The following is a 17,571-nucleotide window of genomic DNA, read 5'->3' as shown; positions in this document are numbered from 1 at the left end:
CAGATACTTTTACTCTACTGCACTACATTTTTGGACAAGTAATGGTACTTTTACTTGTGTATGATTTTTCAGTACTCTTTTCACCACTGGTTAACTAGCAATCTTAAATATTTATGCAACCAACAACCAAACTTGTTGCCTATTTAAGTTGTTTTTTATAGCTTTGCTTTCCACTGTGTCCATAAGAGCACTTCATGGCCTCAGCAGCATCAAGTTCTGGCTAAATCTCAGTCTTTAGTGGAGTCCCTGCAGGTGTGCAGCACTTATGAATGTCTCAAATCTGTATCAACATGCCTCTGAACTCTCTGTGCTCAGCAATCTGAATAATGAATCATTGCGCATGAATATTGATGGCAAGAGGAGACTTACACAGCCACGCAAGCAATCATTCGGCTCTCAGCCATCTAGGACATTTGGAAATCTCATTTGGGGCTTTGATTAATCAAACAAAAATTACTTTCTCATTGCATTAGTCATCCAACCGAGTGCACTGAAACACTTTGATTTGACGTAGATTGATTAGATTATTTTTAAACGTTAATGATTTTTTTTTTACACAAAAGCCAGAAAATCTCACACATCACTGTCATGTTTTATAAAATATGAAGTGAAGGGAGCATTTACTGAAGTCAACTACCAATCGATTCAGGTCACAAGTCCCTGGCGTCCCTTCATTATGGCTCATATTCAGTTGAAAACTCTGCTGTAAGAGCGAGATCTGCTTTTCAAAAGCCTTCATGGCATGACTCCCTCTGAGACTGTATTTGTGATGAGGGTTTTCAAAGAATGTTGTGTGACTGAAAGTTGATGAGATGTTATTTTGTTCAATGACACGTCTTTTGTTGAGGAGATAAATGGCCCTCCGTGTTTTATGATGGGCAACAGCTTCACTAAGTGGCCAATTACAGTAATTGGATGAGCCTCCCTCTCTTTCCCCCAGCAGTTCAACATACAGAGAGAGAGAGAGAGAGAGAGAGAGAGAGAGAGAGAGAGAGAGAGAGAGAGAGAGAGAGAGAGAGAGAGAGAGAGAGAGAGAGAGAGAGAGAGAGAGAGAGAGAGAGAGAGAGAGAGAGAGAGAGAGAGAGAGAGAGAGAGAGAGAGAGAGACCGAGAGACCGAGAGACCAACTAGTCAAAGGTCAAAGTTGAAGACTCATTATCTCCCATACGGTGAAACACTGCTTGACTGAACTTTTTGAGAGCCAGAGCACTTTGTTAAGGACACCCTTCACAGCTCACATCCGAGATAATTTCCTGATCTACAGTGGTATAATTTTCAGCAGTGTATTTATAAATTATATGAATGCTTTCTAGTAACTTGCTATTGTGGTTGTCTTTTTGTGCCTAATTTACTCAGATTGATATTTTAGTCAGTAGTTGTGTTTAGGTATTACAGTAGGTAGATGGGATTAGGGATGTAGAATAAGATTGAACTTTATAAATAAAAACACTCAGTATCTTATTAATAGTCAGGTAATAAGCCAGTCGTTCATTCATTCATTCATTTTCCTTCGGCTTAGTCCCTTATTTATCAGAGGTCACCACAGTGGAATGAACCACTAACTATTCCAGCATATGTTTTCCGCAGCGGATGTCCTTTCAGCCACAACCCAGTACTGGAAAACACCCATAAACTCTCACATTCACACACACACTCATACACTACTGCCAAGTTTGTTTACCTAACTCACCTATAGCACATGTCTTTGGACTGTGGGGGAAACCGGAGCACCTAAAGGAAACCCACATGAGGAGAACATGCAAACTCCACACAGAAATGCCAACTAGCCCAGCCGGCCAGTAGTTAATAGTGGGAATTAGTATTATAAGGTTAATCAGTAAAAGTTAATTGTTTTAGTAATCTTTTTTCAAAATCTGTGAATGTGCTTCTGCTCTGGAATGGCATGCCTTCTCTGATATTAAAAATATCAAGTAGACCAACTAAAACTCAAATAAAAAGGTATATAAAAATCATAAATAGCACAGTAAATTTAAAAAATTAAAATTAAAAATTAATTAACACAAAATAAACATAATTAAAAGTATTTTTTTTTCCTATAATGGAAGTCGATAGGTGCCAACAACCAGTGTTCTTCAAAATATATTCTTTTGTGTTCAACAGAAGAAAGAAACTCATAAATATTTAAAACCTTATGAGGGAAAAGTATACTTCCTGACAAAAGTCCTGTTGTCGATAGTAGTAAAAGCAACAAATAATAACTTATCTAGTTGATCATTTGGAAAAGTGGCAGAAGGTAGATTTTTCCGATGAATCATCTGTTGAACTGCATCCCAATCATCACAAATACTTCAGATGATCAATTGGAACCCACATGGACCCAAGATTCTCTTAGAAATCAGTCAAGTTTGGTAAAGGAAATCATGGTTTGGGGTAACATTCAGTATGGGGGTGTACGAGAGATTTGCAGAGTGGATGGTAACATCAACAGCCTGAGGTATCAAGACATTTGTGCTGCTCATTACATTACCAATCACAGGAGAGGGCAAATTCTTCAGCAGGATAGAGCTCCTTCTCATACTTCAGCCTCCACATCAAAGTTCCTGAAAGCATTGAAGGTCAAGGGGCTCCAGAATTGGCCAGCTCAATCACCAGACATGAAAATTATTGAGCATGTCTGGGGTAAGATGAAGGAGGAGGCACGAAGATGAATCCAAAGAATCTTGATAAACTCTAGGAGTCCTGCAAGAATGTTTTTTTGCCATTCCAGATGACTTTTGCTATTTGAGTCATTGCAGAGATGTATGGATGCAGTCCTCCAAGCTCATGGGAGTCATACACAATATTAACTCTTTTTTCACTGCACCATGACTTTATATTCTGTACTGTACATTATTTCTGTTAAGTCAAAAAGTCAGACCTTACTGTCCTAACTAAACAATTAAAAATCAAGGCATGATCATATTTTATTTTGGTCAAATAAGCATAATCTAGAGGCCTTTGCCTTTCCTATAATTCACTTCTGATACCAAATGATTAACTAGAAGTCAAGTTATTATTTGTTGTTCCTAAAACTTGGATAGGCGACTAGACTTTTGTCAGGTAGTGTAAATGATGAGGTAAGTTTATTTATTTTTTTTTTTGGTGAACTGTCCCTTTAGGAAAAGTCAGGGTACTGAAGTTATATGGGTTCTGTTTTAACAAAGTTATTACAAAATTTAAAAATAGTCAAAATTACCACCTTAGAAGTTGTAGTGTTATGTAATGTATTAGTTGATCTGGTTCACAAGACCCAAATGACTCCTTTACTAAGCCTCTTTGAAAGCTTCATTTACCATTCAATGTAATTGCAAGAAAAAGAGCAAACTAGTTAAAAATTATTGTTCTTTTTTGTGTAGCGCAGAAAAAAAAACTTTATTTACTTATTTTTTTGTGGGTGAACTATTCCTTTAAAACTGGTCACCCATTTAGTGCGAAGCACCTGGACTATTTCTAAAAATATCTGCTACATTGAAATATGTGTCAGAAACACTGGAAAAGATCCATGAAGAATAACGAGAGCTGTGTTATGACATCCCCTGAAGCTGTTACTGTGTAAGGGGCGCAGAAAAAGCATTGCTGAACACCCCTGTGACATTATCTGTCATTCAACACTGGCATCTTTCCTTTAGACTTCTTTTACCTCCACTGCATTGTTCGTCCCTTGAGAGATTGTGAGACACAGCTCTATAAGCGCAAAAAAATGTCTAAGATGTTGTCAGGAGCTCAGCAGGCCATGGCAGAAGCCTTAACGGGGACACCAAGGGCTCCAGAGGGGGTCAGTGCTCAGTCCTCCTCATTCCCAAACAAGAGACACATGATCAAGACCATGCTGTTCCACTGGGTTGAGATACTCTCGTCTAATTGGGCTTTGTTTCTGAAATAGAGTGCCCTTTGGTTCATAAGTCTGAGACCTTTATTTCTGTTTGGACGGTACACAAAAGCCAGAAAGCTAAACGCAACTGACACAATGGAAGAAGCATAGTTCTTAATTGATTCTCAATTAGAAATTTGTGTAAACATCCTTAAAACAAGATATGTTTTCATTATATGCAAAATGGGGACAATTATAAGGGAAAAATGGGTTCCTCTATACATATAAGTGGCCTTAACTACTATGTACTTGCCTTAAAAATACAATGTACGTACTGTGTTTATAATGTATTGCAGAACACTTCTGGTGCTCATAAGGTGGAATACAGGTAAGACAAGAGACAGGTTTGGTGGTATAGGTTTAAGGGTGGGTTAAGATGTAAGGGACGTCATCAGAATAATTACATGCCAGTAATTAATCAATCATAAGTATAATGTAAAAAACAGGTATTTACACAATAAGAACACTGCAACAAATGATTAATTTAAGTGTAAGTACATATCAGTTAAGGCCACTTAATCTAAAGTCAGATGTGTGCCTTATTATGTTGTTTTGAACATTTCTTTGTATGTATTGGTAAGCTGCTTGTGAATTAAAAATTCTGTAAAGTTTCAAGGACAAAAGTACACAACAAAACAATTTATTGTCCCCTAAAATAAAAAGAAAAGATTCTCATATGCCAGAAATAGAAGATTCTCATGTGCCAGAATAAAAATGGTCAGTAATCCCAGTCTATTGCTGCGTTTTAGACAACTCAGAACTATTTTTTTAATAATTCAAATTAGTGTTTGGAATAACAAATCCTCATTCCCAACTCATCCCATATTTATACTTGGCCTGGACCATTTGAACCATTTTGGTCACTTTTTAACCACCAAAATGTATAAATCAATGAGCCTATAAGACCCTGCTATACTTCAAACACAATCGAAGAATGAGCTGGAATTATGTAATTTAGACAAAAATAAATGAGTTTTTTTAGATTGTTTTGGCAGATCAGAACAGCTCACCAAAGCAAACTTTTGTGGGAAGTTTGTTTTGGCCCTTTGAGCTACCATTGGTCTGTGATGAATATGCAACCAGTGACTGTGTTGCAATTTTATCTCCTGCTAAAACAACACATGAATAGACTAGAGAGTCAAGTAGCAGCGCTGGTACAGATTTATCTTCACCTGTATGATCACTTGCGGAGAGATTTTAAAGACACAGAGGGGGTCACTCAGCAGATGAGAAGCCCACCTCATTGCTTCACATATTTTCTAGAAGTTTGCCCACACTGATGGGGCTATTTGGTGCTTGTCCGTGGCATAAAAAAATTAAATAAAATAAATAAATAAAGATGTGACATGACCAAGGTAGGAGCAGGCTTTTAATAAAACAGTTTTTTTTCTCTCTCAGCTGCCATCATTGCGTTTAGGGGTACATGCAAGCAGTATGACACATTTACAACCTAACCTACTCCACTGCTGAAGTGTTCAATCTTCCTTTTGATCTGAAATGAAGAATGAAAAAAAACTTTGTTTGAAGTTTGCAGGGATTTTATGAATGGAAGGTAGTGTCTGACTTTGCCTCGATTGTGAACAGTGCACCCTGCACAGATCTATGCTGGTTTGTAACAAATTTGCATAATGAACTCCATGCATAATGAACTTCATTGGCTGCCTGTAAACATTAATCAAAAAACTGCGAAAACTGAAGTTGTGAAAAAGAAGTTTACCTCATGTATTCTGTTTTAGGCACCTTGAAGGTACAATTAAAAGAATGAGAACTCAAGCACTAATTAAAGTAGGGTAAAACTGTCCACCATCAAAGACTGGGTCATCTGATAAATAAATAAACAGAATAGGTTATCACAAAAAGTTTAGAGAGAAACTAGATCCTTGAGTGAATCAGACCAGACATGGTGAGGAAAGATCTGATGCTGAAAAATAATTATTGAGAAAATTAAAGTGGTTTTTTTTTTTTTTTTTTTTTTTTTACCACGAATGAATTTAAACATTTTGTTGACCTTCAAAACAATTTAAAAACTTTTAAAAAGCATAAATAATTTCAAGCTAATTATTTTTATCATTGTATTGCTGTTTTTAGGAATGAATCTCACAGGTTAAAATGGAAAAATCACTTTATTAATAGAATAAAGTCAAAGTGGTGGATGTGAAAGAATGATCTGAACCCCTCTCAGCTGCTAACTCTTTAAAAGAGGAGCATGTGAATATATTCATCTCATTACTACAAACTAATGAGACCAAGGGTCAGCTCATGATTAGAATTACAAAACCACAAAGACAGTCGTGACAAACAATTAAAAGGCTTGGGTGTGACAGTCAGATATACAGTACAAGTCATACTAATTCCCATGCAGCTTTTATACTAACTTCTGAAAAAGAACTTCCTGTAGAGTTTTTTGTATATATATAAAACCAACAAAATATTCAGGGAATTAATTTAAACATCCTCTAATCCATATTACTTATTATTTTCATACCCTCAGTATTAATATCCTTAACAGTTCTTAATGACATTTTTAACTCTTACAAATACATTTACAAAATGACTCTATTAGTTGGTAAATGCATTAACTAGTATCAACCAATGATATTAAATTTGATTAAGATTTTACCCAAATTTTCATTGATTTTAGTGCATAATTGAGTCTATTTATTTACTTAAGTGTGTGTAAAAAACATATTTATTAATATATTTATTTTTATATTAATTTCAGGAATATTATTGCCTAATATGCAAATGTATTTATGATTTTTTTACAATACGGTTTGTAAAGTAATATTTTCAGTTTTAGATATATTATATGAGAAACTTACTATGCTGATCTGATTAGATTTTCATTGTAAACCTTAAAAGTTTAAAAGTTATTTTTTATTTCATGTTTAAGTTTTTAGTTACTGTACTCCTGAAATCATTCTGATTTCAAATAAATAAATTTAATATTTATAAATCTAAATTTATTTATTAAAAATTCCACAAATCTATTTATTTAATTTTTATTTATTTTATTTACTTATTATTATTATTATTATTATTATTATTATTATTATTATTATTATTATTATTATTATTATTTTACAAAATTCTGCACAGAAATAGGAAAAATGTCCACAGATTTTTTTCTGGCCCTGTCAACATGCAATACATTTTACAGTATTTATCCAACCCAGGCTCATTCTGAAAATGTACCTCTATATACAATTCTGGAGGCCGTCAAATACGTCCCAGGAGCTACTTTTTTTGCAGTTTTTGCGAATCCACCAGAGGCCACTGTGTACGCTTTTTCGCACCTGCTGTTCTCTCGTAAATCCACCAGAGGTTGCTGTCAATTGACTGTTTGACTGACTGAATGACTGACTGACTAACCGATCGACTGACCCACCCCACTCTTTTCCTAAACCCAACCAATAATATTTTAAAAAGCACAGATTGACCCACCCACCCACTTCCTTAAACCCAACTGACAAATTTAAAAAGCAATTCAGAAAAATAAAAGCCTTCGTCTGATTTTTGCCACATTCTTGCTCTGTTATTTTACTTGTTTATTTTATATTTTGGCTTTGTTTATGTCTTACCCACTTGAACTGTTCCTCACCAGACTCAAACCCCATTGTCATGATCAACTCCTCTCTGCATCTCAAGTCCACCGACGTACATGGTGAGCTAACTGGACAAACTGGTAACAGCTGGAAAGCCATCCATACAGAGGTAAGTGGTCAGCTGGTAAGTGTGAAAGTGAACGACGTCACACCGCCCCGTAGCATTCGTTAAAAAAGGAAATGCAGCCATACGTACTTCTGGCTACATAATTCACGATCTCCAGAAATGTATATAGGGCTACGTTTTCAGAATGTTGCATTTATCTGTGTTATTGCTAGTTTAAAATTCAAAAATACAAATTTTCTTTGCTTGTTCAACCCATTTAATAATATATACAAAAGCAACCTTTGATATTAACAATGTATAAGTAAAAGCTAAAAATTATATTAAGAATGTTAACTTTTTTCACTTCCATTTGTTAATGTTTACTAATGTGAAAACAACACAAACAATACATTTATTATAGTATTCATTCATCTTCGTTTACCTTAGTTAATGAAAATAAAGTTGTTCATTGTTGGTTCTTGTTAACTCACAGAGCAACTAGTGTTACCAAGCAATGCATTAAATATTGCAACCTTATTGTAAAATGCAACCAGAAATAATCCTAACACTAGATGAGTGTATTCTCATGCAGCTGTAATTTCCTTCCTTCTTTCAGAAACACATTTTTTTGGGGGGGGGGGTCTAAGAGTTTGGTTTGTTGAGCATATAAAAATCCAAATTGACAAGCTGTCAAGTCCTGCTGTTAAAACCGATCCCTGTCATTTTGCATCAGCTGAAACATCTTCTCCATCTTCTGGAAAGGATAATAAGAGATATTTAAGCACTGGACAAGTGCTACAGAAAAAAGTTTAGAAATTTTTTTTGTCACAGTGAAATGAATCCTATTATTGTTCTAAAATGCCAATTCTCAGCAGCCCAAAAGGGTTTCTTGGAGGCACATTGTATTCATACGCCTTTATATTCATGAATCCAGAAATGCACTGTTATTTTCAGCATAAATTCTTACATTTAACACACCTTTGTGTTATATTTGGCCCTGACCAGCAGAGAGTCAGCCAGCAAGCCTCCGTTTACCTCTCACTGTCTGCCTGTTTCTAAATAGAGCAGCATAATTTCAGTTGTATTCTGTTTCCTGCATCCCAGCGTCCTCCCCTAAGACTGCGGGGCGTAAAATGCATTTCCCATCTATCTCGCATCTTTATTCACCGCTCAGTAAGCAGCCCGGCCTGACTCTTCCTCATTTCAATTTATTTTCAGGCTCCAAGATATTTCTTCATTCAGAGCATCAACAAATGAGATGATTGGAAACTGGCCTCAATGTCCCAGAGAGTATCTTTCTAGATAATTCAGGACTCCGCTCAGCTAATAATCATATTAAATATATGCGGGTACTTATAGGGGGGTTGGAGGCAGAAGGACAGCTCTCAGTGTGTTCTCGTAATGATCGAAACTCAAGGATGTTGCAATCGATCAACCCTCCATTTGTTCCCATTGGAGCCCTAAGAATCACTACTTTAAGCCCTCGCAACCCTCTACAAACTGAACATCATCTTACAGATATATAGACACTGTCTTGAAGGCTAACCAATGATTTTCTCCACAATATAATTTCTCCATTGCATGATTCGTTGTATAAATGCACTGCTTTCACTTTTAGATGTGCCCTTCCTCGTTCTCCTCCATTATTCATCTGTTCTTACAGATGTCCATGTTTTTGCCCTTAGCACTCTACCTCTGCAACACATGTAATGCAATAGCAGACACTCATCAGAACATCAACTATTAAGCAGTAAGGACTTGTAACACTGTACTAAGTAGTCTTATCACACTGAGAGGAAATATTTTATTCATGTTTTGGTTACTATTTCTTTGTGCGAAAGACAAATAAAATACAAATAAAATATAAATGGTAATTTTTACTTGAAAGTGGTGTGCATAAGACTGTAATGAAGACTTTATAATCATGACATTTGACATATGAGTTTTTATGCATGTTATGACAACTGTCATTAAATGTCATTCACTCAGTTGTCCTTATAAATGTAAAGATGGCATAATTTGAGATGCATTTAGTATGACAACTTTACATGAACAAATACATTATCACATGTCTTTGTCATGACAACATGACTTGTAATAAATGTATCATAAACATGATTGTCATTGATTTTCATGATTATTATTCACTTGTTTTGTTGTGAAAAACTGAATTTGTCAACCCAGGCTCATTCTGAAAATGTACTGCTATTTATTTCCAGAGAGCACCAAATACATCCCAGGAGGTAAATTTTTAGCAGTTTTTGTTTTTGCGAATCCACCAGAGTCCGCTGTGTACGCTTTTCAGATCTCAGATCTCTCTCAAGTGCCATTCGCGCCTGCTGTTCTCAGAGGTTACTATTGACAGACTGACTGACTGAATGACTGACTGACTGACCAATCAACTGACCCACCCAAAACCGAATCAATAGTGTTTAAAAAAAACAAAACGTTTGACCTGCCCAGCCACTTTCCTAAACCGAACTGACAGTTTCAAAAGCAATCCAGAAAAATAAAGCCCTCGCCTGATTGTCAGATTTTACCACATTCTCACCCTGTTATTTACTTGTTTATTTTGGCTTTTGTTTTTGTCTTACCTGCTTTCTGGAACCATTCTTTGTTGGACTCAAACCCCATCATTGTGGTCAACTTTTCTCTGCGTCTGAAGTCCACCGACGTACATGGCGAGCTAACTGGACAAACTGGCAACAGCGGGAAAGCTGGCCATACAGAGGTGAGCTTTCAGCTGTTAGCGAATAAATTAATAAATACGTACCTCTGGCTACATAATTCGCAATCTCCAGAAATGTATATAGGGCTACATTTTCAGAATGAACATGTGTTGGAATTTTAATTAAAATGTCTCATTAAAAAATATGGAAAAATATACTGTATACTATAATTCTACTTCTGTAGTGTCAAATAATTTTATAACAGTCTCAATAATCCTTTTTTTTAAGTTTTAGGTTTAGTTTTTTACTTTTCTCCAACAGAAGGTCAGGTAATAGACCATTTCCAGTGTCTTAGAAGTGTGGAAGATATTACTTCGTTTTGTTTAATTTTTGTGCATTCAGAATTGCAAAAAATAGACTAAAACATCTTTTATATATTTGTAGTTTTTGCTTTTGTTGCTTTTTTTTTTTTACATGTTTGTATTAATGCTTCAACAATGTGATAATACATCCAATGGTTAATATAATATAATATAATATAATATAATATAATATAATATAATATAATATAATATAATATAATATAATATAATATAATATAATATAATATAACATAATATAATATAATATAATATAATATAATATAATATAATCATTCACACCGATTTCTGGGACTTTAGCCTACCCAATTCACCTGGCTTGGTCAGTTGGCATTTCTGTGTGGAGTTTGCACGTTCTCCCCGTGTTGGCGGGGGTTTGCTCCGGGTGCTCTGGTTTTCCCAACAAGTCCAAAGACATGCGGTACAGGTGAATTGGGTAAGCTAAATTGGCCTTAGTGTATTTGTGCGAATGAAGTGTAAGTGTGTTTCCTAGCGATGGGTTGCAGCTGGAAGGGCATCCGCTGCGTAAAAAACATATGCTGGATAAGTTGGCAGTTCATTCCGCAGTGGCGACCCCAGGTTAATAAAGGGACTAAGCTGAAAGGAAAATGAATGAATGAATAATATAATATATGGCGTCACAGTGGCGCAGTGGATAGCACGACCACCTCACAGCGAGAAGGTTTCTGGTTCGACCCCGTGCGGGGTCAGTTGGCATCTCTGTGTGGAGTTTGTATGTTCTCCCCGTGATTGCATGGGTTTCCTCTGGGTGAATTGAATAAGCTAAATTGTCCGTAGTGTGTGTGTGTGTGTGAATGAGTGTGTATGGATGTTTCCCAGTGATGAGTTGCAACTGGAAGGGCATCTGCTGTGTAAAACATATGCTGGATAAGTTGGCGGTTCATTCCACTGTGGTGACCCCAGATTAATAAAGTGACTTAGCCAAATAGAAAATGAATAAATGTATAATAGAATAGATTATATTAGAATAGAATAGAATAGAATAATGTATTATTGTCAGTCTAATATAAACAGCAACACTTTTATCTAAGCAGTACTACTGAAAATATTAAAACCAAAATATTACTATTTGTTTTTTCACCATTTATTTTTTCCTGAGTGACAGGCCATAGAGTAATTTCTTCCAATGCATCAGCGGTTGTGATCACTGAAGCAGAAGAACTGATGTTGGATAGCAGGGTCTCCAGCTGAATCAGCCCATATCTAGTTTCTGTAAGCACAATACCCTCTCCTCTGCCACCTGATGCTGCACGACTGGCCTATTTCTTCCTCTCATTGAGCAATGGAAAGTTATTATATGGTCCAACTTATTCCCTGAGTGATGGCGATGACATTATAATCAATCAATTATTGAGTAAGGCTAATTAGCATCACATTGTACTTGTGACAGCAGGTGGTTTCCAACTCCTCCAAAGCTCCAAAGGCGAGGTCTTATTAATTTTTATTTATTTATTTATATTTTAGCAGCAGCAGACGGCACACCTTCATGTTAGTTCAAGACGATTTTTTTTTTCAACAGTAAAACAATTTCTCTCCATAACGGTATTTAAAAATAAATAAATAAATAAATCCATGAAAGTTTACATTTGGCACTTTTGTTTCAATTACTATACAACTGGTCTGTTTGGGTAGTTCATTTGAATAATTGTGAAAACTGAGGTGTAAACCTTGTTACACACCAAACAAGCTAAAATGCTGAAATTAAAATGTAATCTATTTGAGTTCAGATAAAAATATAACACATCTAACACATGCAATCAACATGCAACACATCTAAACAAACAAAAGTAAGCAACCCAGGCTCATTCCGATTACGTTCCCCTAAATACATTTCTTGAGAGAGCAATGTCTCAGGAGCTACGTTTTTTTTTTTTCAGGTTTTGTTTTCGCGAATCCAACAGAGGCCGCTGTGTACACTTTTTCAGATCTCAAATTTCTCTCGTGAGTGCCATTCGTGCCTGCTGTTCTCACATAAGTCCACCAGAGACTGCTGTCAACTGACTAACTGATCAACTAACCCCACCCTCCCCCTTTCCTACACCCAACTAATAGTATTTTAAAAAGTACCGATTAACCCACCACCCCCTTCCCTAAACCCAACCGCAGAGTTTTTAAAAAGCAATTCAGAAAAAGAAAATTTTTTACCACACTTTCAGATTTTACCACATTCTCATCCTGTTATTTTCTTGTTTATTTCATTTTTTGACTTTTGTTTTGTCTGCTTTCTGGAACCGTTCTTCACCAAACTCGAACCCGGTCGCCACAGTCAACTTTGCTCTGCATCTCAAGTCCGCCGACGTACATGTCGAGCCACCGCACAAACTGGCAACAGCGGAAAAGCCGTCCACATGCAGGTAAGCAGGCAGCAACAGCTGGTAAGCGCGAACAGGAACGGCATCATATCGTACCGTAAAGGTTCATTTTAAAGATTAAATGCAGCCATACATAGCTCTGGCTACATAGTTTGTGATTTCCAGAGACGTATATATGTAGGGCTATGTTTTCAGATTGAGCCTGTGTTGCAAATAAAACATGATGTCAAAATCTGTAACTATGATGGAGTGTTCAAACTTATACTAGGTTTTTCTCTTCATAGTTTTTTTCAGAGACATTTCACAAAATATCTTCATTTAAATTTCAAGTCATTTGGGACTAAAATCACATTTGTTGTTGGTCACAACTGTCAATTGTTTGTAAATTAAATTTGCTTTGAAAGAAGTGACTAAGTACTTTTAATGTTTACAGTAAGAACTTCAAAGTTAGTGGAGGAGTGATATTTTATTGGGCTATCCATATGCTTTTCATTTTTTGCACTTTATCCAACACTGATTGTGAGGGACTGTTTTTGATGGTTGTCAATATACATACAAGACACTTCGCTTACCTCCACTGCTGCCTTCGCTCTCTCAAACTCTTCCTCCAGAGACTGGTTTCTGGACAGCAGTGTGCTGCCCCACCTCTGCTCTTTGCTCAATCGGCCCTGTCAAACACACGCAAACAGAGTAGCAGTCAGAGAGAACATGTCCAGCTATCTCTCAGTCACTCTGACAGGAGAAAAGGCCCTGCCCTTGCCAACCCATTATGCCAGAGGCAAGGAGAAATGTCATCATTACAGCACAAGATCTTCTTAGTTTCTTTCTCTCTCTCTCTCTCTCTCTCTCTCTCTCTCTCTCTCTCTCTCTCTCTCTCTTTCTCACATTCACTCCCTTTTGAGGTCCTGCTGTCCACACTTAATGTTCTCACACACATAATGGCTCTGGACTGGCTTGTCATGCACAGCGCGCTGCCCTCACACATTTTTCTCAGTATGCAAATCTGAAAATAGCATGGCAGGAGACCTTTGCTCAGCAGGAATCATCAAATACACACCATTTTCAACACTGTACACCTGAAGACATGCTTGACATGCGACAAAGCCATTCATTTCCACTACACTGCTATGTGTGTATGTGTGTGTGTTTGTTAACCACACAGCAACAGAAATCAAGCTTACTGCAAAATAAAATACAGGAGTAAGACCTCAAGGGTTTTATTTTTTCAGAGTCATAAATGCTTCATATGGAGATGTTTCAAATTTAGAGGGTGACATATGGGCATAAACAACAGGAGCCTTCTGTTTACTTCTGCCGATAGCTTAACAACAACATTAAAACACTGTGTTATATTTTGTTAACTAGGTTACTGCAAGGACTAGCAATCCATTAAAACTGTTAAAGAACCCTCCACATTTTTTTAAACCAGGCTCGTTTTACAAGTCCTCTAGAGTTAAACAGTTAACAGCTTTTTAATCCATACAGCCAATCTTTGGGTCTGACGGGAGCATTTTTAGCTTAGCTTAGCTGAGCTTAGCATAAATCCATTAATTCATTTATTTTCTTGTTGGCTTAGTCCCTTTATTAATCTGGGGTCGCCACAGCGGAATGAACCGTCAACTTATCCAGCATTTGTTTTACGCAGCGGATGCCCTTCCAGCCACAACCCATCTCTGGAAAACATTCACACACACTCATTCATACTCATACACTATGGCCAATTTAGCTTACCCAATTCACCTGTACTGCATCTCTTTGGACTGTGGGGGAAACCGGAGCACCCGGAAGAAACCCACGCGAACGCAGGGAGAACATGCAAAACATGCAAAACATGCGTTGCCCTTAGCATAGATCACTGAATCTAATTAGATTATTAGTATCTCACTCAAAATATTCCAACAGATTTTATCATTTTACTATTGAAAGCTTGACTTATCTGTAGTTACATCATGTAGCTACTAAGACCAACAGAAAATGAAAAGTTGCTATTTTCTAGGTCTCATTTTCATCCTTTCATTCTGGCATAATAATCAAAGGATTTTGATGTGGGATTATGGCTGAAGCAGGGACAATGATATTACAGAGCCCGTTTACCTTACCAAGCTGGGGACTTATAAAATCAGACTATTTCCAAAAGTGAAGGGTTTCTTTAAACAAATTAAATACATGATAAAACCAACCCAGGTTCATTCTGAAAACGTAGTCCTGTGGACATTTCTGGAGACGTCCGGCTGCATTTCATTTTTTTAAGCGAACGCTGCGGGGCGGTGTGACGCCGTTTCTTTCGGCGCTTGGCAGCCGGCCGCTCGCCTCCGTGTGGAGGGCTTTCCCGCTGCAACCAGTTTGTCCGGTTAGCTCTTCGTGTACTTTGGCGGACTTGAGGCGCAGAAAGGGGCTGACCACGACGACGACCGGGTTCGAGTCCGGGGAAGAGCGGTTCCAGAAATCAGGTAAGAAAACAAAATCCAAAAAATAAAGTGAACCAGTTCATCACAGGGTGAGAATGTAGTCAAAATCCGAAAACTTGGTAAAAATTAGACGAGGACTTTTCTTTTTCTGGACGGCTTTTGTGAATCGTCGTTGGTTGGGTTTAGGGAAGGAGGAGGGTGGGTCAGCCGATTGGCCGGTCGCACGGTCAATCATTCTGTCATCCAGGCAGGCAGAAGGTCGTTCGACAGCGGCCTCTAGCGGGTATACACGAAGATGGCGCAGGAGAAAGCGCGCACAGCAGCCTCTCGCGGATTCGCGAAAACAAAAACTGCAAAAATACGTACCACCCGGGACGTATTTTGCGGTCTCCAGTAACGTCCTTGGGACTATGTTCTCAGAATAAGCCTGGGTTGGATAAAACAAACTTTAATGTAGAACATATATTGGTAACGCTTTACAATTAGGACCCATTAGTTAATTATAATTCAACTATTTACTTATTTAATAACATGAACAAGCAATGAACAATACAATTATTATAGTATTTACTTATGCATTTACTTTTAATGTTAGTTAATCAAAATAAAGTCATTCGTTGTTAATTCATTATTCATTAACCAATATATCTTCCATCTAGTTGTTTTCAAATTGTTTCAGTGATTGAAATGTTTAAAATATATATACAGACCAGGTGGCATAATTAATTGTGCTACTTTTTAATTGCAATGAATCAAATGAACCATGCTAAATTAAGATGGCAGCTTTCTGTGTTGTATTTTCATTGATGATAGTGTTGTTTTCGGTGCTCCTTAAACTTTAAAGTTGCTTGTCATTTTAATGAATAACATAATCATAGAGTTACCCTTTAAAAATTCACCCTCTGTACATAGCGATGTATCTTGTTCTTAGGTCAGTCTAAATGTCAAGTGCTGAGCTATCACTGAAAAACTTCCATTTCCGCCAATTCAATTCTCGGCATAACAAAGCCTTCCAGGCAGACTGAATCAAAGAAATAGGATGAAGTATTTGCCACCTGCCTCATTGGAGATTAATCAATTACCAAGGTTACCAAGTTAAATGGATTTCATACAGGAGGTTATAATGGGGGCCTCAAAAAGGACAATTGGTCGAGCTTCATTGTGCTGGTACAGCTCTGTATAATTACATTAAATGTGGCCTGTTAGGGCCTGTGTCGGTGCAACAATTACCTTTAACATTACACATTCCATTTCCACTGCACCTCATGGGCCAAAGACAATCTGAGCTCTATGTTTTTAGAACCATGCAGCTCACATGCACAGATTGCTCCATCATGATCAGTCTCGACAAATCCAAGACAACTTTATCTAAACTCCTTACTGTACATCATGCAGGGATTATTGTTCTATGATGCAAAAGAGTTCAGTCTAGGGATGTCCTGATCGGGTTTTTTTGCCCTCGAGTCTGTGTCTGAGTCATTTGATTTTGAGTATCTACCGTTACCGAAACCCGATCCAATACTTCTATAATACATTAAAAAGGATAAAGAAGAGCGAAGAAACCGATCCGGGATGCTCCCTATTTTTATTTAATTCATCTTATTTTAACATGCAACAACTCTGTTAACAAACAGAAAACTTCTGTGAGGTAGCTTGAACAATCAAGTAATAAATAACATCAACTCTTCACTTTTGGACTTTAGTGCGACAGTAAATAAAAAAAATCTAATATAAAAACAAATAGCACCTCAACTTAAAACATCTGGCAGGCAATCCCAAGTTTACATATCTCACAGTTTACTATGGCAGTGTTGTCATCATCAACTTTATAATACCTCCAGACCACGGACATACTTGCATTTTCAAGCTGCTTTCGTGTTGTATTTTGCTGGCATTTAACCAATAGTCTCTGCAACAAAGTGATGTCATGCTGCATGCATTGCTGTTTCTGTGTGAAGTCAAGAAAAAGGTCTAACTCCTCTTTCTATGCTCTGCCATCGCATAACTATAGATGTGTTGAAAAAATTATGAGAATATATGTATATACTGTATATATTTATATATTTGAGTTCTGATCGAGAGGTAACGTCCGATTCCAATTAAGTTTGAAACCAATTATTACCCCGATTATTTTTTCCCCATTTATTGTTTAACGGAAAGAAGGTTTTTTTCAACACATTTCTAAACATGATAGTTTTAATAACTCATTTCTAATAACTAATTTCTTTTATCTTTGTCATGATGACAGTAAATAAAATTT

The 17,571-nt window shown here is 36.8% G+C and overlaps 1 protein-coding gene across 2 annotated transcripts in view; it reads right to left on the bottom strand.

The window, feature by feature from the left end:
* The window catches only part of pex5la (peroxisomal biogenesis factor 5-like a), a 145,587-nt gene that overhangs the window by 31,107 nt on the left and 96,909 nt on the right, over nt 1–17,571 (bottom strand). For both annotated transcript variants that reach the window (XM_056459878.1, XM_056459879.1), the window contains one exon: nt 13,476–13,571. In XM_056459878.1, coding sequence (XP_056315853.1) covers nt 13,476–13,571 — 96 coding nt within the window. The remainder of the gene's footprint in view (nt 1–13,475; nt 13,572–17,571) is intronic.

This window comes from Danio aesculapii, chromosome 6 (assembly GCF_903798145.1).
Source record: "Danio aesculapii chromosome 6, fDanAes4.1, whole genome shotgun sequence".
In the NCBI taxonomy this organism is placed as follows: domain Eukaryota; kingdom Metazoa; phylum Chordata; class Actinopteri; order Cypriniformes; family Danionidae; genus Danio; species Danio aesculapii.
This window is presented reverse-complemented; position numbering and strand designations above follow the sequence as displayed.